Source organism: Nannobrachium achirus, assembly GCF_963921795.1.
Source record: "Nannobrachium achirus genome assembly, chromosome: 11".
Classification (NCBI taxonomy): domain Eukaryota; kingdom Metazoa; phylum Chordata; class Actinopteri; order Myctophiformes; family Myctophidae; genus Nannobrachium; species Nannobrachium achirus.
This window is the reverse complement of record NC_137820.1, coordinates 1,912,734-1,933,746: the sequence shown is the minus strand read 5'-3', so window position 1 is coordinate 1,933,746 and position 21,013 is coordinate 1,912,734. Positions and strand designations below refer to the sequence as shown.

Here is a 21,013-nt window from a genome sequence, read left to right as displayed (position 1 = left end):
TGCGTTGTTGAAATGTTGCTGCACAAATAATAAAACTAACCTCGCCAACATGGAACATATTCAGTCTGCTGCTACAGCTGTTTCACACAACTATAAATACTGCATGATTCACTAGCTAAACAGTCAGAGGACAACACACACTGTAGCCTGTCTGTCTGTCTGTCTGTCTGTCTGTCTGCCTGCCTGCCTGCCTGCCTGCCTGCCTGCCTGCCTGCCTGCCTGCCTGCCTGCCTGCCTGCCTGTCTGCCTGCCTGCCTGTCTGCCTGCCTGCCTGCCTGCCTGCCTGCCTGTCTGTCTGTCTGTCTGTCTGCCTGCCTGCCTGCCTGTCTGTCTGTCTGTCTGTCTGTCTGCCTGCCTGTCTGTCTGTCTGCCTGCCTGCCTGCCTGCCTGTCTGTCTGCCTGTCTGTCTGTCTGTCTGTCTGTCTGTCTGTCAGTCAGTACAACATTAAGGATGAAGAGGGTAAATGGAGATAACTTTACCTCCTCGTCCATGATGGTACCAGCGGCTCCCTGAATGCATCAGCAGAATTAAGAAAGGCTGACCGCCTGCCTGCCTCTCTCTCTCTCACACACACTTTCTCTCTGCCTCTGTCTCTGTCTCTCTCTCCCAGGGAAATGGTTATTATCCTACTCTCTCTCACTCACTCTCTCTCTCTCTGTCTCACACACACTCTCTCTCTCCCCGGGTCTCCTCCTCTTTCACAGGACAAGCCCTCACTCGCTTTGGAACAACCAGATGAATGAGTGTGTGTGTGTGTGTGTGTGTGTGTGTGTGTGTGTGTGTGTGTGTGTGTGTGTGTGTGTGTGTGTGTGTGTGTGTGTGTGTGTGTGTGTGTGTGTGTGTGTGTGTGTGTGTGTGTGTGTGTGTGTGTGTGTGTGTGTGTGTGTGTGTGAGAGAGAGAGAGATGTGAAGGAGTCTCCTCCTGGATATGACATCATTAAGAGCATCATCGGTCCTCTCAGCCAATGGGTGAGCTGTAATCAGAGCAGGCTGAGTACCAGCCTGGGGGGGTGAAGGGGGGGTGAAGGGGGGGGGGGGGGTCACAATGCAGAGAATGCTCCTTATCTCAGTGGGAGGACAGGACAGAAGCCCCCAAGCTCTGAAACATTTTATAAGTGATTTATGACTGGAGCATTTCAGCTGTTCACCTTTTACACTAGCACTGATTTAACCTTTCACTGCTAGTTTTAGTTTACACTTTACAGTTTAGGCATTTAACAGACGCTCTTAATCCAGAGTGACGCACAATAAGCTCAAGTTAATACATCAGTATGATCAACATGAATACATCAAATGCATAGAAATATCAGGTGGACCAAGCACCTAATCAGTAAAAAGCATTATATAAAACCTAAGAATGCTATCTAGTTTTCATGTATGGTCCTTGAGGGTAGGTGAGTGCTACAGTAAGTGCTATGGGCTTAGGTGGAGTCTGAAGAGGTGAGTCTTCATGCATTTATTAAGGCCACAAACCCCCAGTTTAGATAACTAGAAGCTGGGCAGCGTCTAGTCGGTGACCTGGCCAACTCGGGAACGATGTAAATAGGGAATGAATGCCCCGGCCCTTTAATGCAAACCCCATTATACCTGTTGTCATAGGACCCGTTTTGACCATCTGTTTGCCTGTGTCCATTTATGCCCATATATGGAGATCACTGCAGATATAGTTCTGGGTCCATTTTATGCCCATATATGCCTATATATGGAGATATCTGTCTATTTGCGTCCATTTTATGCCCATATATGGAGATCTCTGTATCTGTCTGTCTGTGTCCCTTTATGCCCGTATATGGAGATATCTGTTTATCTGCGTCCATTTTATGCCCATATATGAGATCTCTGTCGCTTTTTGTTTGTTTCTTCTTTAAGCAGAATACACAGCCTGCTTAAATCTGCATCATTCAAGTCATCCTCCCAGTCCCACGCTTTGTTGCTTGTCTTATGTTTGTCTTTGTCTCTTTTATTTTATTTTTTGGAGCGGACCCCATGAATTCCCCACCCTTTAATGCAAACCCCAATATACCTGTTGTCATAGGACACGTTTTGACCATCTGTTTGCCTTTGTCCCCTTATGCCCATATATGGAGATCTCTGCACACACAGTACCGGTTGCGGAAAACTCTGATGTCAGACATCAGCTCCGCATTCGGGCATTCATTTTATGCCCATATCTGGAGAACGCGCGTGCCGGTGGGAAGAACGGTTCTCGAGATACGCGGACTACATACATACATACACATTCACAGAGATTTTTTGTTGACTAATGTGGCGTACGTGATGTCACAATGAGTCAGCGATTGCGCCGATTTCCTTTTCACAGAGATTTTTTGTTGACTCATGTGGTGTACGTGATGTCAGAGCCTTTTATGAAGTGATGTCACAATGAGTCAGCGATTGCGCCGATTTCCTCCGGAACAGCCTGATGTCAACAATCAGCTCTGCGTAAGGAGATTCCGAACGTTTCACGCCGCTTCGGGAAAACCACGCGCCGGGTCGGGCCGAGGCCCGGCACTGCACTCCGCGCCATGGCGGGGAACGTGCGTGCCGAATCTGAAGCCGGTGGGACGAACGGTTCTCGAGATACACGGATTACATACACACAGACAGACATACAGACAGAGATTTGTCGCATTTATAGATAGACTAGAAGCTGGGCCGCCCGAACCCAGCGTCTAGTCGGCGACCTGGCCAACTCGGGAACGATGTAAATAGGGAATGAATGCCCCGCCCTTTAATGCAAACCCCATTATACCTGTTGTCATAGGACCCGTTTTGACCATCTGTTTGCCTGTGTCCATTTATGCCCATATATGGAGATATCTGTATCTGTCTGTCTGTCGGCGCCCATTTTATGTCCATATATGGAGATCACTGCAGATATAGTTCTGGGTCCATTTTATGCCCATATATGCCCATATATGGAGATATCTGTCTATTTGCGTCCATTTTATGCCCATATATGGAGATCTCTGTATCTGTCTGTCTGTGTCCCTTTATGCCCGTATATGGAGATATCTGTTTATCTGCGTCCATTTTATGCCCATATATGAGATCTCTGTCGCTTTTTGTTTGTTTCTTCTTTAAGCAGAATACACAGCCTGCTTAAATCTGCATCATTCAAGTCATCCTCCCAGTCCCACGCTTTGTTGCTTGTCTTATGTTTTTCTTTGTCTCTTTTATTTTCTTTTTTGGAGCGGACCCCATGAATGCCCCACCCTTTAATGCAAACCCCAATATACCTGTTGTCATAGGACACGTTTTGACCATCTGTTTGCCTTTGTCCCCACCCTTTAATGCAAACCCCAATATACCTGTTGTCATAGGACCCGTTTTGACCATCTGTTTGCCTTTGTCCCCTTATGCCCATATATGGAGACATCAGCTCCGCATTCGGGCATTCATTTTATGCCCATATCTGGAGAACGCGCGTGCCGGTGGGAAGAACGGTTCTCGAGATACGCGGACTACATACATACATACACATTCACAGAGATTTTTTGTTGACTCATGTGGCGTACGTGATGTCAGAGCCTTTTATGAAGTGATGTCACAATGAGTCAGCGTTTGCGCAGATTTCCTCCGGAACAGCCTGATGTCAACAATCAGCTCCGCATAAGGAGATTCCGAACGTTTTGCGCCGGTTAAAAAAAAACGTGCGTCGGGTCGGGTCGAGGCCCGGCACTGCACTCCACGCCGCGGCGGGGAACGTGCGTGCCGAATCTGAAGCCGGTGGGACGAACGGTTCTCGAGATACGCAGATTACATACACACAGACAGACAGACAGACAGACAGACAGACAGAGATTTGTCGCATTTATAGATAGATAAAATGGGGGACCGCGATCTACACTGTAAAATCCTCAGTGTCAAATGGAACCAAATGGACCCGTCTCTTACAGACACTTACAGACCCGTAAAGGGTCCATTCTTTGTGCTGGTCTCTATACTGCCTCCCCCTGGCCAGCCCCTGGTTGGAATAACGTGTTCCTTCCACGCCCTATACGTCCAACCGGGGACTTCTGTGTGACGCTGTAGTAGTATGATAAAAAAAACACATTAAAAAACCACAAACACAGAAGAGCAGAAGAAAGCTGAGTGTGGATACGACACACCAGCAACACACAAACCCAGAAACCAAACCTCTCAACAATAATACTTTCTACAGCATTTCTACATGTACTCTGTTCTGCTCTGGTGTTGACATTATTTCATCCTCAGCCAGACACTCTCGTCAAGATAAACCAAGAGTCTCATAAGAGTCTCAATGCCATTGCCAACACTTTCATTCTAATGTGAAAAATGTTTCATACAATATGAAATAAGAATATTTTCACATATACTTCTATGCCTGATAGGAATTCTTATACATCCAAATATGTTTGTTACATGGCACATAGATGTATACATACTTACGTTTCAGAAGAGTGCTTTTGGCACTCTTGGCATCCGTAAGGAATAAATTAATATTTTTGTGAATTTAATTTCAAACTATTTCTCAGTTATTATGGGATTCATCTCAATGAGAGTCTGGTCTCCTCTCCTGTCCAAACTCTCTTCATCTTGCTGTCCCGTTAGAAAAACACAAACCCAATGATATCCCCTTTTTGGGGGAAATGTTGCTTTGTATTTGGCGGTGTTGGTCTATCTGTTCCTGTGATACTACAGATTAATCATGACATCACAAACCCCCCAGAAGCCTAACAACTCATGACAACAATGTTTAAACCCTTCCATGAGGTCACAATCTAAAGACAGCCAGAGATGTGCATGCATGGGGGAAGAACCTGAAAAACAAACCCAAAGAACCAACCTGCCCTACATACATATAAAGCAGCAGCCATATAGTGTTCTGAGATGACAGAATAATTTCAGCTGACTGTACACATACTGTACGTACAGTACACGCACAGACAAGCAGAACACCACAACCTGAATGACTTCTACAGCCAGTCAGTCAGGCAGTCAGTCAGGCAGTCAGTCAGTCAGTCAGTCAGTCAGTCAGTCAGTCAGTCAGCTAGCCAGTCAGTCAGTCAGTCAGTCAGTCAGTCAGTCAGTCAGTCAGCTAGTCAGTCAGTCAGTCAGTCAGTCAGTCAGTCAGTCAGTCAGTCAGTCAGTCAGTCAGTCAGCTAGCCAGTCAGTCAGTCAGTCAGTCAGTCAGTCAGTCAGCTAGCCAGTCAGCCAGCCAGTCAGTCAGTCAGTCAGTCAGTCAGTCAGTCAGTCAGTCAGTCAGTCAGTCAGTCAGTCAGCTAGCCAGTCAGTCAGTCAGTCAGTCAGTCAGTCAGTCAGTCAGTCAGTCAGTCAGCTAGCCAGTCAGTCAGTCAGTCAGTCAGTCAGTCAGTCAGTCAGTCAGTCAGCTAGCCAGTCAGTCAGTCAGTCAGTCAGTCAGTCAGTCAGTCAGTCAGTCAGTCAGTCAGTCAGTCAGTCAGTCAGCCAGCCAGTCAGTCAGTCAGTCAGTCAGTCAGGTGTTGATTTTCGATGTGTGCACTGTGTCATTTGATAGCAGTATCTAAAGAGTATAAAGTATGTTTCTAAACGTGCCAAGTATCGTAAGACTATCCACCGTTTCCTGTCTGGGAACCAAATCTTGCGATACTTCTGAGAAACTATTATTATTTACTGTTATTATTATTATTGAATTATCTACTGTGCACATCGAAAAGCAAGTGATTAGAAGAAAAAAAATCAAACCTTGGTTCGAAGTGAAGGGGTGAATCTGAGTATAAAATTGTCTAGAGCTACAGAATTTAGATTTCTGAATGAATGAATGATTTTATCTCGAGGGCCGGATTGTCATGTGAAGCTTGACCAATCCTCAAACTATGGTCTCATTGGACATTTTTAATCACTACACACACACGTACGGGACAGATAAAACCTATTCATTCTGGACTGAAATGACCATATATGGACATGGGGGACACACATGGGACACACATTTACGGACAGATAAATCCCGTTCATTCTGGACTGAAATTACCATATATGGACATGGGGGACTCACATTTACGGACAGATAAAACCTGTTCATTCTGGACTGAAATTACCATATATGGACATGGGGACACACAAAGCCACTCCTTGGAAGCGGCTTTCACCGCTTCAAAGAAACCTCTGATATATTATGTTATTTTATATTCCTGAACAGATTCTATGACAAAGGTCTCAGTCACTCATAAATAGTGTTGATCTGGTCCAGCAGGTTCCATTCTCTGTCCTGTATTTCATGGCTCTTCTGGTGTGAGTTTTGGCTCCCATGGTGAACGTCAAGGTGCATAACTTCCTCCACTAGCGTGGGAACCAGCTTGACTTCCCTGCCTGTATTGAATCACAACAATCACTTACTGTTCACCATTCAAATTCAAAAGCATCAGAAGTAGCAGATCTACAAGCTCGAAGCTTTTACATCTTCTACTTTTGAATGTGGAGATCTTGCCCTGCTACTCTCCATGGTGTCCACGTGTTTCTCCTACTTGTTACTGAGTGTGTTCTCTGGATGTTCTGGTTGTGAGTCTAGTAGCAGAGATGTAAGCATGGAGCAGTGAGTTTGTTCTCTAGATGTTCTGGTGGTGGAGTCTCTAATCTAACAGTAATTACAGGAGCTCCATATGGGATCCTTTACATGGAGCAGAGCCCCACCCCTCCTTAAGCTAACCTAACCGCTCCGCTATACATTTATCATGTAAAGGAGATCCTAAGTAGAGGACGTGGACAGAAACATGCTCTGTGGGGTAAATATAAGACCGCTAGTTTGAGGGAAAGGATTCTTTTTAAAGATCATTATTTGAAGGTGTGTCAGCTCAGAGAGTGACAGTGTGAGATGGGGGGGGGGGGGGGTGCATGTGTGGCAGAAGACCTGGATTCAAACTTGTGTCTTGTATCACTGAATGCTTTGGAGACAGAATACATTTCTTTAGCCTCATAGCATAACTGCATAAAGTACATGTTTGGTCAAATTGGCATGTGTGCCTAACTCTGCTCTACTTCATTGTGCCCTTATTGCACCGTGTCCTAAGCCAATCAGAGTGCTTGTTACATTCCTTATTGCACCGTGTCCTAAGCCAATCAGAGTGCTTGTTACATTCCTTATTGCACCGTGTCCTAAGCTAATCAGAGTGCTTGTTACATTCCTTATTGCACCGTGTCCTAAGCTAATCAGAGTGCTTGTTACATTCCAAAATGACTTCGGCAGAACTTGCTTCTAAGTAGAAAAGTTGACTAGTATTCTGATAGGCTCATTGCCCCCAGGGGTCCCCATGTACAGGCCCCCAGGGGTCCCCGTGCACAGGCACACAGGGGTCCCCTCATGGCCCACAGGGGTCCCCATGCACAGGCACATATAGATGAAACTGTGTGGACCGTGTGGTGGTGATTATCTCTCCTCCTCATCATTCTACTACTGACTGAACCACATGAGAGTCAACACTGTTACCATGGAAAGCTATCATCACAAGAGGGCAGGGACATGATTACTGTGTACTGTGTGTGTGTGTGTGTGTGTGTGTGTGTGTGTGTGTGTGTGTGTGTGTGTGTGTGTGTGTGTGTGTGTGTGTGTGTGTGTGTGTGTGTGTGTGTGTTTGTGCGTGTTCGTGTGCGCGTGTGCGTGTGCATGCGTACGCGTATGTGTGCGTGAGTGTGTTCAGTCATGCTGATCATCATTGCAGGTGAGAAGAAAACAGGTGGAATGTTTTCCTCTTCTCATAAACCATCTGTCATCAGATCTACAAGACCATGCTCCCATATCAGATCTGCAAGACCATGCTGTTTACCTACTGTACCCACATCAATCTACAATGTAGGCATTTAGCATATGCTCTTAATCCACAGTGATGTACTGTAATCAACGTAAACACACACACAGAGAGACAGTGTAGTGTCTCAGTAAACTATAGTAGTATAGAGTGTTTTCCTGAAGAGGGCGCTGTCACCATTGCTGCGGTGTAAACAGTAGCATAAAGTATATTAGCAGCCCATAAACTGCACTACAAGCACTGTGACCTGGAATCTACACAACATGCCCTGGCAACTGATCTACAAACACCATGCTGTTCACCTGTACCCACATCAGATCTACAAACACCATGCTGTTCAGAAGACACACATCCAGGCAGCCAGGCAGCATTTAGCAGATATATTAACCTATAGGCTACTAGCATGTACCAGCACCACAGCACACCAGCAGTTCTCCATGCCAGTTTTACCACCACAACAGCAGTTCTCCATGCCAGTTTTACCCGTTCGTACCCTGCATCGATACATCAAGAACAAGGACCTCTTCCTGCCGAGCTGAGGAGGAAGTGAGAGTCAGTGATTGACCAACCATAAATCAATCATTCATTAAACCTTTCAGTTCCATCACCAACAAAACACACAAACAATGAAGGAAAACACCACACCACACACAGTGTTTAGAGCTAAACACACATCACATCTCAGACATGATCAGATTCATGATCAGAACACTGAAAACCATCGCAAAGCAACACAGAGACGCCTCAGTGAATGAACCGCTGTAGTGTGCATGCCATGAGGCTAGGTGGCGCTGACGCATGCTGCAACCGGTTTGTTCTGTTGCTAACGCCATACAATGGACGTTAGGCGGCAGGGGAAAGTGTTAAGTTGGCGGACGATATGGACCCAGAACGTCATAATGTATTCGCACTTATTACCCGGCTTGTTGTCTCCACCAGCCGAAGGCTGAGGGAGAGTATGTTTTCCCCTCCGTCCGTCCGTCCGTGCGTCCGTGCGTGCGTGCGTCCGTGCGTGCGTCCTCGCAGTTTGTGAGCAGCTAATCTCAGTCACCGTTGGCCCGATCGCTGCCAAACTGAGCACACGCACTCCCTGGATGCCAATCTAGAACCTCTGCCCCACATTTTTCAAATCAGCCTCATGGTGGCGCTATAACAGGCCGATTTGTGTGGCCTGGTTGTTACCAGCTAATCTCCGGCGCCGTTGGCCTGATCGCTGCCAAACTGAGCACACACACTCCCTGGATGCTAATTCAGAACCTCTGCCCCACATTTTTTAAAACAGCCTCATGGTGGCGCTATAACAGGCCGATTTGTGTGGCCTGGTGGAGACCTGTGCTCGGAAGAGCACTGCTTCTAGTTAAAATGCTTGATTCTGATTGGTCAGTTGCTGAAATCAGAGGTCTGTTATTTCTGGATAGCAGACCGCTCTGCTCTATAACAGACCGCTGCCTAATCAAAGACTCAGAGCACCTGCTGCAGTCAAACTGCGCAGCCTGCGCTCAGTGCGCTGCATGAATTTAGTGCCGTATCCAACATGTCAGCCATGTAAACAACCACACAGCGATATTTAGAACTAAACGTTGATCTCAAGAATGTTTTTAAAATTATTTTAAGCGAGAAATAGACAACCTAGTATCAGAAAATGGATTCTATCTAATCAGCACTTCCTTGTTTTCCAAGGCGACCGTATCGCGCTGGGAGGACGCCCAGCGCAACACTTGTGGAACACTTCCAGCCGTCTGTAAACAAGGAAATACTTTGTTTTGTTTTTAGTTTTGAGTCAAAATTATGAATTTTATTTAGTAGCCGGGTAATAAGCGGGATAAATACTGGCTCCTTGGGGGTTGTCCATATATAACATCCCTTCGAACTGATAACTCCCTCGGCTGGCGCCTCGGGAGTTATCAGTCCGTCACAAATATTACCACTAAATATCATTAAAACCAGTAAGACTCCCTAATCGGGAGATAAGCGACTGTAGGTCACTTATCTCCACAAATAGGGCAAAAATTAGTTTTTCCAAAATCTTCCTGATCCATGTTGATGACATGAGTGTAGACATACTGTGTAGTGATTTTCGTGATTTTAGGGCAAAATCTGTAGGAGCAGTGTCCAAAAATGTCTTTTTAAAAATCTGCCTGGAGGTGGCGCTATATGGGACAGATTCATGTTGATGGGATCAGTGTAGACATACTGTGTACCGATTTGCGTGATTTTAGGGCAAACATTTTAGGAGCAGTGTCAAAAAATGTGTTTTGCAAGAATCGGCCTCATGGTGGCGCTAGAAGAGGGCCATGTGAGAAATGAGGGGTGGGGTCTCCGCGCCGCCAAGGCGGACGAATAGGTACCGGCCCCGGCTGTCCCGGTCGCTCCTAGCCGGAGTTACGGCATTTTATGTGAGCTGCAGTGTAGGGGGTCCTCCACTGGGGGCGCCACCACTTTTGCATCCGTTCTGGAGCACCAGGAGTCGGTGATCCCCGGGAATTCCCCGTGAGCAGGAACCTCATAGAAAAAACATGATTTGCTGACTGTGTTGCCAAGTAACGAGTGGGGGATCTGTTTTCTTTCACTTCCTGTTTTTTTTTTCTTTTTTTTTTGATGCGCACACTGCTATGACGTGCACGCTCCTATGACGTGCACTGCACGCTCCAATGACGTGCACGCTCCTATGATGTGCACGCTCCTATGACATGCACGCTCCTATGATGTGCACGCTCCTATGACATGCACGCTCCTATGATGTGCACGCTCCTATGACGTGCACTGCACGCTCCTATGACGTGCACGCTCCTATGACGTGCACGCTCCTATGATGTGCACGCTCCTATGACGTGCACGCTCCTATGATGTGCACGCTCCTATGACGTGCACGCTCCTATGACGTGCACGCTCCTATGATGTGCACGCTCCTATGACATGCACGCTCCTATGACGACGTGCACGCTCCTATGACATGCACGCTCCTATGACGTGCACGCTCTTATGACATGCACGCTCCTATGACGTGCACGCTCCTATGACATGCACGCTCCTATGACGTGCACGCTCCTATGACGTGCACGCTCCTATGATGTGCACGCTCCTATGACATGCACGCTCCTATGATGTGCACGCTCCTATGACATGCACGCTCCTATGATGTGCACATTCTTAGGACGTGCACGCTCTTGAGCTTACACAAACATCTGTTTTGGTGAGACACAGTTTGTCATTTCAGACTAGTTTCACCTCACGTGCACTGCCTTCTAGACAGCGCTAGAGACTCACACACACACACACACACACACACACACACACACACACACACACACACACACACACATGCACTAGGGCATTAACGACTTGTGATTTTTGCAAGTGGACTCGACTCAGTAAAAAGTTGAGGTGATGTCGGCGGTATCATCACATTGACGTGTTAATATCATAGATTCCACTGTAACCAGCATCATTGAATAACAATCCTAATTCCTATATAATGTTGGATCCAACAACAGGATAACGTTGGTGGCTGCTGTTATGACTGCAGTCACTCTGTCTGTTCAGCCCGTCAATGTGACAGCCAGGATGAAGTCGATTGAATCGACTTGTCTATGTTTTGGTTAATGCCCTAACATGCACACACACACACACACAGTGACACACAGTGACACACAGACACAGGGCGTGCGTGTGCGTCTTACCCCCCTCACACACACACACAGGGTGACACACAGACACAGCGTGCGTGTGCGTCTTACCCCCCTCATGGTGGCGATGCGCTCGGCGCTCTCAGGCTCTCGTACAGGAGAGTCACTGTGGAGCGAGCTGGAGTCACAGTCTGAACGACACTCACTCAGAGACTCACAGGACTCTGACAGAAAGCCTCCGGGGGTCCTCCCCTCACAGGGCCCAGAACCCCTCCCCTCACAGGACTCTGACAGAAGGCCTTCGGGGGATAAGCAGGACTAGCGGTACGGTGTGGAGGGAGGAAGAGGAGAGAGAGGAGAGGAGAGTGAGGGGAGGATGAAGGTGTTTCTTCTGAGCTTAGCTCTGGTCCAGAGTAGCCTGGGCTGGCTTCCAATTTGGGGCTTTTGATCCGGTCGGGAGTGGATGGCGTCCTACGTCATGTTGTAGTCAAAACGGACTACACTTTGGCAGGAAACACCAAACCGGAATCAGTTTTAACCCTGGTGACGCGAGGTTAGCCCATGCGCAAGTAGTTGTTGTTTTGGGTTAAAACTGTTTCTGGTTTGGTGTTTCCTGCCAAAGTGTAGTCCGTTTTGAATACAGAATGACGTAGGATGCCATCCGCTCTAGACCAGATCAAACAACCCATTTAGTAAACGAAGACCAGGCTTTCCCCCAGAAAGCCTGGTGACGTGAGGTTTGGTCCAGAGTGTCAGCTGCGCTGATGCTCTGACAGACTGCTGGCTAAATGACTAGAGCAGGATTTCTCAGCTCCTACGACGGCTCAACTTCAGTCAAAATAAACTAAACTACTTCACTACTCACCAAATCAAAGGTAGTTTTGTGTTGTTGAAAGTCTATTCTCCGTGGTGGGAAACCTCTCAGCACCCCACCCACTCTGTAAAATACATTATTATTGTAATGAAATAAAACGTATTTCCGGGTTGTGTCTGCGGTGGCCGCTGGGTGGCTCGAGCTACTTCTTTATCCCTGTGCGACCTCTGACCTGGGTGTTTCTGTTGTGTTTGTGACGAGCTGTTTACTGTTTACTGCTGCTGGTTCTGACTGACCATTCATCCAATCAGATAATGAGTTGTTATGATGTGGGAGTGGCCACTGACTGACCGTTTATCCAATCAGATAATGAGTTGTTATGATGCAGTGATAGCAGGACAGGAAGCACTCAACCATCCTCCTCCCTGGAGATGCAGTCAACTTCACAGCAGCATCTTATGTTGAAAGAACTGCCCTCTCTGTGTAGAAATCCATGCCGTTACGCCACATCTCCAGTATTCACTTGATTATGCTTAGTTTAGTGTGGCATCAAGCAATGAAAATAGTGAGCTTGGAGGTCTGCTATTTTCGATATTTTCACCAAAAGAAATCCCTTTTAGAAATGTCAGCCCCTGCCTCTCTAACATTCTCTGCACGTCCCTGCTTACAGTTACTGTACATACAAGCAGCCATCAGAGCACATCATTAGGTAGATACAGTAGATGGAGACAGAGGATAAATTATTCATGTACACTTTCACTACAGATTCCATGACCAAGGACAGAATGGAAATAAGGCTTTGACTTTAGAGCTGAGCTCCAACATCTGGCTTTGTTCAAAGTGTGTTGTACACCCAGGGTCACGTTGGCCAAGCTTCTCGGGACGCTTAATACAAAAAATAATAGCACCTCTCATTGCACACTGGGTGTGATTTTGACCCTTGAGTGTTTTACCCAGTAAGACCAGAGGCAGATTCTGCCTTCTAATAATCAGCTCTCAGTTCTAAAACTTTCGATATTGTTTCAAAAAATGTTCAAAAATAGCAGATGTACAAGGTATGCATCGCATCAGGAAGTGACTCGCTCTGAGTAGATCTGCAAACATCACAAAGTCTGACCAAATCAAAACAAATCCATAGCTGTTCAAAAAGTCCACAGTAAAAGTCTCTTTGGTCTTTGGTATACTTATGATTCCTAATCCCTCTATGTTACTACAGTAGGCTGTTTATCTACTTTACTGCCTCTTATTATTGTATGCATTCTTGAAGCTCATCCTTCTATACTAATATCTGTCCTGTGTTTCATACTGCGTTACTGCTGTGACAAACTGCATGTATCCTGCTGTAATAGCTAAACGTCTACATGTGTATTTAAATTATATATAAAATGTAAACATGTTTATTGATTACCCATGACTCAAACAGTAGCACGGCTCATTGATTTGAATGAACCAATAATATGCAAACTATTAGAGTGCAATAAGCTGTATAAAATCAATACACTAGTGGAATAAAGCATTGTGTGTTAAAGTCATCATAGGCAAATTAAATTACGTATTATATATAATGTGTGGATGTGTGTGTGTGTGTGTGTGTGTGTGTGTGTGTGTGTGTGTGTGTGTGTGTGCGTGCGTGCGTGCGTGCGTGCGTGCGTGCGTGTGTGTGTGTGCATGCATACCTGTGTTGAGGGCCCAGAGGATGATGGGTAGTGATGGTTAGTGTGTCCGTTACTCTCCGTCTCATCTGTAAGATAAATCACAAGAATATCATCAAATAACATCATCAACAATTAATAACATAAATAAATAATAAATAACATCATCAACAATTAATAACATAAATAAATAATAAATAACATCAACAATTAATAACATAAATAAATAATAAATAACATCATCAACAATTAATCCAAGTCCAATTGAAACCTGCGATTGGTTAAAAACATATTTTGTGTTTAAAACTTTTTCAGAATGTATCTTGCCTTTGTTATACTCATTAAACTATTGACTTGTTCTTTGTTACTTTTTTATTTTTATTTCATTCAATGACTTGACTTGAAAGTGTACTAGAAAAGAAAATTTCCAAGAAATTTTAAGTGTGCCTGCAGCTCGCTAAGTCTGTGCAACCTTGTGTAGCGGTTGGTGTTAGCATTAGCGTTAAATTTTTTAACATTAGCATTTTTTGCATGAGCTTTAACATTATGGTTCTTCATATGACACCACCCACAGCCATTTCGACTAATTAGTGGCGTTTTGGTGCATTTTTGGCCGTTATCACGGGTCGCACTTTAACGACAGTTTTTTTGAGAAAAAATTGTTTTGTGAGAAAAAAATTGGGGTCCATGCTCAAGCTCCCTCAGCCCTATGTTCCCTCAGCCTTATGTTCCCTCAGCCTTATGTTCCCTCAGCCCTATGTTCCCTCAGCCCCATGTTCCCTCATCCCAAAATAGGACCCTATGTTCCCTCAGCCCTATGTTCCCTCAGACCAAAAATCTCAGTCCCCCATGGCATTGTTTCCGACGTCTCATTGTTCTGACGCCCCATTCGTCCGATGGTGGTGAATGCTAACCTGCCGACGCTGTTGAATGCTAAACTGGTGAATACTAACCTGGTGAATGCTGACCTGCCAACACTGGTGAATGCTAACCCGTGAATGCTGACCTGCCGACACTGGTGAATGCTAACCTTTTGAATGCTGGTGAATGATAACCTTGTGAATGCTGACCTGCCGATGCTGGTGAATGCTTACCTGGTGAATGTTAACCTGAAGAATGCTAACCTGATGACACTTGTGAATGCTAACCTGGTTAATGTTAACCTGGTGAATGATAACCCTAACGTCAGTAAAACTAAGCCTAAACCTAACCCTGCAGGACTAAAGAGATGTCAGACTTATGGGCAGTCCCCTAATAGGCCCTATGTTCCCTCAGCCCACACATTTTTCTTTACACCTGTGATGATGGTAACCACAACATCAAATTATACGTGCACTGTTGAAAGCACATGTTCTGGGGATACTTACACGTGTACATCATGTTGCAAGGGATTATCCGTTTTGGTTAGAACTGATTAAAATAACTTTGTTGCGACCACAGGTCGCAGTTACTTGCACTCCTATACTATCCAAACCTCCACCGGCTGTCAGTCCGTCAGTCAGTCAGTCTGTCAGTCACACGTCACACTTTTGCCCTGCTCATATCTCCGCAACCGTTGCCTCAATCCATGCCTAATTCCCACCTCAATTCTCACATAGCCCTCTGCTAGCGCCACCATGAGGCCGATTCTTGCAAAACACATTTTTGGACACTGTTCCTACAATTCTTTTCCCAAAATCACGCAAATCGGTACACAGTATGTCTACACTCATGTCATCAACATGGATCTGTCCCATATAGCTGTCCCATATAGCATGGATCAGTCATCAATATTAAGCCCATATCCGTGAATGCCAACATGTCAGTCTAACCTATAGACTAAACATGTCAGTCAGTCAAACCAGTGTGGCTGGTTCTACAGACAGGGTCCATAAAATAGATTGTATGTGGCCGGTGTGGTCTCCGAATATGGGCATTCCCATATGAAGTCCTGTTAGGGGAACCACACTAACAGAATCTCTTTATATGCCCATATATGGAGATCCCTGATGTCATCATTATTAAGGCCATATCTGTGAATGCATGGGTAACAGGGATCTCCATATATGGGTAACTGTCTGATATATATTAATAAAGGATAACATAAATTAAAAGTTCATATATGGGTATTCCCAGATGATGCCCTGTTACCCCTGTGTAGTTGGCACCCCATATGTTGAAAACATATATAAAAATGTTGTCATTATTTAGTGCTGAATTTGTGCTGAATTGTGCCGTACATTTTATAATTTGTGCTGGTATCATTTTTGAGATATTCTACATAACACCACTGTTCTGTCAGTATGTTCTACCATTAAGCACTGCTGCTCTCCATCGCCCTCTGCAGGCCACACCATTGTAATGCTGATAAATCTGCTAATTCATAACCATATAAATATTTATATATATAAATATATATGAAAACACAATTGATGATTTCAACGGCACAAATTAGAGAACATCCAGCACTAAAGAATGAGACCCTTTTTCCCAATTTGGAGCCAAAAATTGGGGTGCAAGCTCAGCAAAACTATAACTTGAAATATCTCAAAAATGATACCAGCACAAATTATAACATTTACGGCACAATTCAGCACAAATTCAGCACTAAATAATGACACCATTTTTATATGTTTTCAGCATATGGGGTGCCAACTTCACGGAGGTTGCCCTGTTAGGGGAACCACACCAACAGAATCCATATATGGCCAAGACTGGTGGCCAAAACAGATGGCGCAACCTTGCCCAGTAAGACGCCCTTAATGGGACATCGGAACAATGAGATGTCGGACCAATGCCATGGCACCGTCTATTTTGGGCTGAGGGAACATAGGGCTGAGGGAACATAGGGTCTATTTTTGGGTTGAGGGAACATAGGGCTGAGGGAACATAGGGTCTATTTTGGAATTGAGGGAACATAGGGCTGGGGGAAACATAGGGTTGAGGGAACATAGGGTATAATAAATTGTTAGGGAGTGAGGGAACATAGGGCTGAGGGAACATAGGGCTGAGGGAACATAGGGTTGAGGGAACATAGGGCTGAGGGAGCTTGAGCATGACCCCAAAAAGGGTCTTGTGAGAAAAAAATTGTTTTTTGAGAAAAAAAAAATTTTTTCAGAGAAAAAAAAATTTGAGAAAAAAAAATCTTTGAGAAAAAAAAAATTTTGAGAAAAAAAATTTTTTTTGAGAAAAAAAAGTTTTGAGAAAAAAAATTTTGAGAAAAAAAGTTTTGAGAAAAAAAAATTTGAGAAAAAAAAAATTGAGAAAAACATTTTTTTTGAGAAAAAACAAATTGGAGAAAAAAAATTTTTTGAGAAAAAAAAAATTTTGAGAAAAAAAAAAATGTATGACACCAGCCGCGAGTCTGTACGACAAACGGTTCATGAGTTATAGAGGCACTTCCTGTTTGGCGAAGGAATCAATTACAGCTCATCCCTATTGGCCGGAAAAAGACCAAAGTTGTGTGTGCATTTTAAAGTTTAAATCACGTTGCTAGGCAAAAGTATGGCAGAGTTATGTTGCGCCAAAGTTTCTGGGTTTTTTTCGGAGTCCCCCATTCTAAGTCAATGGGGTTTTTGGGCGTCGTTTTTTGCGAATTACATCGCAATCGTATCGCGGATCGGAAAGAAAAGTAATAGCACACCATTCCCGGCCGAGCCGCACATTTTGATGTATATATTGCGGGGGTGGCGTAAATCGTGCCGCAGTTATTACGTGCCGAAATTTCCCCCATTCTAAGTGAATGGGGTTTTTTGGCGTCGTTTTTTGCGAATTACGTCGCAATGGTAACGCGGATCGGAAAGAAAAGTAATAGCACCCCATTCCCGGCCGAGCCGCACGTTTTGATGTATATATTGCGGCGGTGGTGTAAATCGTGCGGCACTTATTACGTGCCGAAATTTTGTGGCGACATTACTTATTAAGTGTGCCTGCTATGCAATAGCAGAACACTTATTGTAATCCGCCATACTTAAGTAAGTAAGTAAGTAAGTAATGTTCTTGCAAATTTCGGCACGTAATAAGTGCCGCACGATTTACGCCACCGCCGCAATATATACATCAAAACGTGCGGCTCGGCCGGGAATGGTGTGCTATTACTTTTCTTTCCGATCCGCGTTACCATTGCGACGTAATTCGCAAAAAACGACGCCAAAAAACCCCATTCACTTAGAATGGGGGAAATTTCGCCACGTAATAACTGCCGCACAATTTACGCCACCCCCGCAATATATACATCAAAATGTGCGGCTCGGCCGGGAATGGTGTGCTATTACTTTTCTTTCCGATCCGCGATACGATTGCGATGTAATTCGCAAAAAACGACGCCCAAAAACCCCATTGACTTAGAATGGGGGACTCCGAAAAAAACCCAGAAACTTTGGCGCCACATAACTCTGCCATACTTTTGCCTAGCAACGTGATTTAAACTTTAAAATGCACACACAACTTTGGTCTTTTTCCGGCCAATAGGGACGAGCTGTAATTGATTAAGCCCCTCTGTAACAGGAAGTGTCCTTCGCCAAACAGGAAGTGCCTCTATAACTCATGAACCGTTTGTCGTACAGACTCGCGGCTGGTGTCATAATTCTTTTTTTTCTCAAAAATTTTTTTTTCTCAAAATTTTTTTTTTCTCAAATTTTTTTTTTCTCAATTTTTTTTTTCTCAAAAAATGTTTTTTTCTCAAAAAATGTTTTTTTCTCAAAAAAAATGTTTTTCTCAAAAACTTTCTTTTTCTCAAAATTTTTTTTTTCTCTGAAATTTTTTTTTTTCTCAAAAAAGACATTTTTTTCTCAATTTTTTTTTTCTCAAAATTTTTTTTTCTCTGAAAAATTTTTTTTTTCTCTGAAAAAATTTTTTTTCTCAAAAAAGAAATTTTTTTTCTCAATTTTTTTTTTCTCAAATTTTTTTTTTCTCAAAATTCTTTTTTCTCAATTTTTTTTTCTCTCAAAACTTTTTTATTCTCAAATTTTTTTTTTCTTCTCAAAAACATTTTTTTTTCTCAACGCGCAAAACGTAACCGCTAATGCTAATGCTAACAAATGCTAATGCTAACAAATGCTAATGCTAACACATGCTAATGCTAACAAATGCTAATGCTAACAAATATGCTAATGTTAACACATACAAGGTTGCACACACTTAGCGAGCTGCAGGCACACTTAAAATTTCTTAGAAATTTTCTTTTCTAGTTTACTTATTTACTTAAGTATGGTGGATTACAATAAGTGTTTTGCCATTGCGTTGCATGGCAGGCACACTTAATTATTGTGGAGAACTGCTCATCTGAAGGACCTGACATCAGAAACTACACTGAGTTCTCAGTAATACAAGAGAGAAGTCCATCCAATGAAAGCTTCTCCACCACACACACACACACACACACACACACACACACACACACACACACACACACACAAAGGCTACACAGATTCCAGGAATGTATGTATATATATATATATAGACTAGAAAAGAAAATTTCCAAGAAATTTTAAGTGTGCCTGCAGCTTGCTAAGTGTGTGCAACCTTGTAAAGCAGTTTTACATCAGCATTTTTATCATTAGCTTTAACATTAATATTTTTTTAGCATTAGCATTATCATAGATTTGTTTTCCTTTAAACATTAGGCATTTGTTAGCATTAGCATTTGTTAGCATTAGCATTAGCATTTTTAGCATTAGCATGTGTTAGCATCTGCATATGTTAGCATAGCATTATCATGTGTTAGCATTAGCATATGTGTTAGCATTAGCATTTGTTAGCATTAGCATTAGTATTTGTTAGCATTAGCATGTATTAGCATTAGCATTTGTTAGCATTAGCATATGTTAGCATTAGCATGTGTTAGCATTAGCATTTGTTAGAATTAACATTAGCATTAGCATGTGCTAACATTAGCATTCGTTAGCATTAGCATATGTTAGCATTAGCATTTTTTAGCATTAGCATGTGTTAGCATTAGCATGTGTTAGCATTAGCATTAGCATTTTTAGCATTAGCATTTGTTAGCATTAGCATGTGTTAGCATTAGCATGTGTTAGCATTAGCATTTGTTAGCATTAGCATTAGCATTAGCATTAGCGGTTAGCCGTTGGGACTGTGGGACCACCCACCGAGTTTGTGACCAGTAACGTGTTGGGAAGTGGAGACATGGCTGTTTAAAGCCCAGCCAATAGGAAGGCAGAGGGGGCGGGGCTTAAGCATTTACAGATAGTTCCTATTTGCCATGTAAGTACACACATCGAGTTTCGAGACGGTACCATGCTGCAAACTGGAGATAAAGCTGTTTAAAGCTAAGCCAATAGGAAGATAGGGGCGGGGCTTAAGAGGGGGCTGGGCTTAAGTAATAAGTCCCTATTGGCCGTTTAAGTCCAGACACCAAGTTTCAAGACGGTACCATGCTGTGAACTGGAGTAGTGGCTGTTTAAAACCCAGCCAATAGGAATACAGAGGGGGCGGGGCTTAATCAATTACAGCTCATCCCTATTGGCCGGAAAAGACCAAAGTTGTGTGTGCATTTTAAAGTTTAAATCACGTTGCTAGGCAAAATTATGGCAGAGTTATGTGGCGCCAAAGTTTCTGGGTTTTCTGGGTCCCCCATTCAAAGTCAATGAGGGTTTTTGCGCGTAGTTTTTTACGAATTACGTTGCCATGGTAACGCGGATCGGAAAGAAAAGTAATAGCACACCATTCCCGGCCGAGCCGCACGTTTTGATGTATATATTGCGGAGGTGGCGTAAATCTTGCGGCAGTTATTACGTGCCGAAATTTCCCCCATTCTAAGTCAATGGGGTTTTTGGGCGTCGTTTTTTGCGAATTACGTCGCAATGGTAACGCGGATCGGAAAGAAAAGTAATAGCACACCATTCCCGGCCGAGCCGCACGTTTTGATGTATATATTGCGGCGGTGGCGTAAATTGTGCGGCAGTTATTACGTGCAGAAATTCGTGGCGAAAGACTTAATGACTTAATGACTTAAGTATGGCGGATTACAATAAGTGTTTTGCTATTGCATAGCAGGCACACTTAATTAGCAGCCTATAATAAGCACTACAGTAAAAGTGATTTTCACTGTCTGGTGACGTTGGCAGATCTCACCAGCCTTGGAAACCAGCTGAGTGGTAGCAGGCCTAGTAGGCCTACTGTACAGTAGGCCTGCTGTGCTGTACAGTAGGCCTACTGTACAGTAGGCCTAC

General features: G+C 44.0%; 1 protein-coding gene across 1 annotated transcript in view; it reads right to left on the bottom strand.

The window, feature by feature from the left end:
- The window catches only part of LOC308293634 (anoctamin-5-like), a gene marked incomplete at both ends in the record, with an annotated part of 76,087 nt that extends 60,866 nt beyond the window's left edge, over nucleotides 1-15,221 (bottom strand). Inside the window, 4 exons of the mRNA XM_080736229.1 lie at nucleotides 8,243-8,284; nucleotides 11,487-11,693; nucleotides 13,866-13,930; nucleotides 15,209-15,221. Coding sequence (XP_080592355.1) covers nucleotides 8,243-8,284; nucleotides 11,487-11,693; nucleotides 13,866-13,930; nucleotides 15,209-15,221 — 327 coding nt within the window. The remainder of the gene's footprint in view (nucleotides 1-8,242; nucleotides 8,285-11,486; nucleotides 11,694-13,865; nucleotides 13,931-15,208) is intronic.
- Between the last annotated feature and the right edge of the window lie 5,792 nt (nucleotides 15,222-21,013).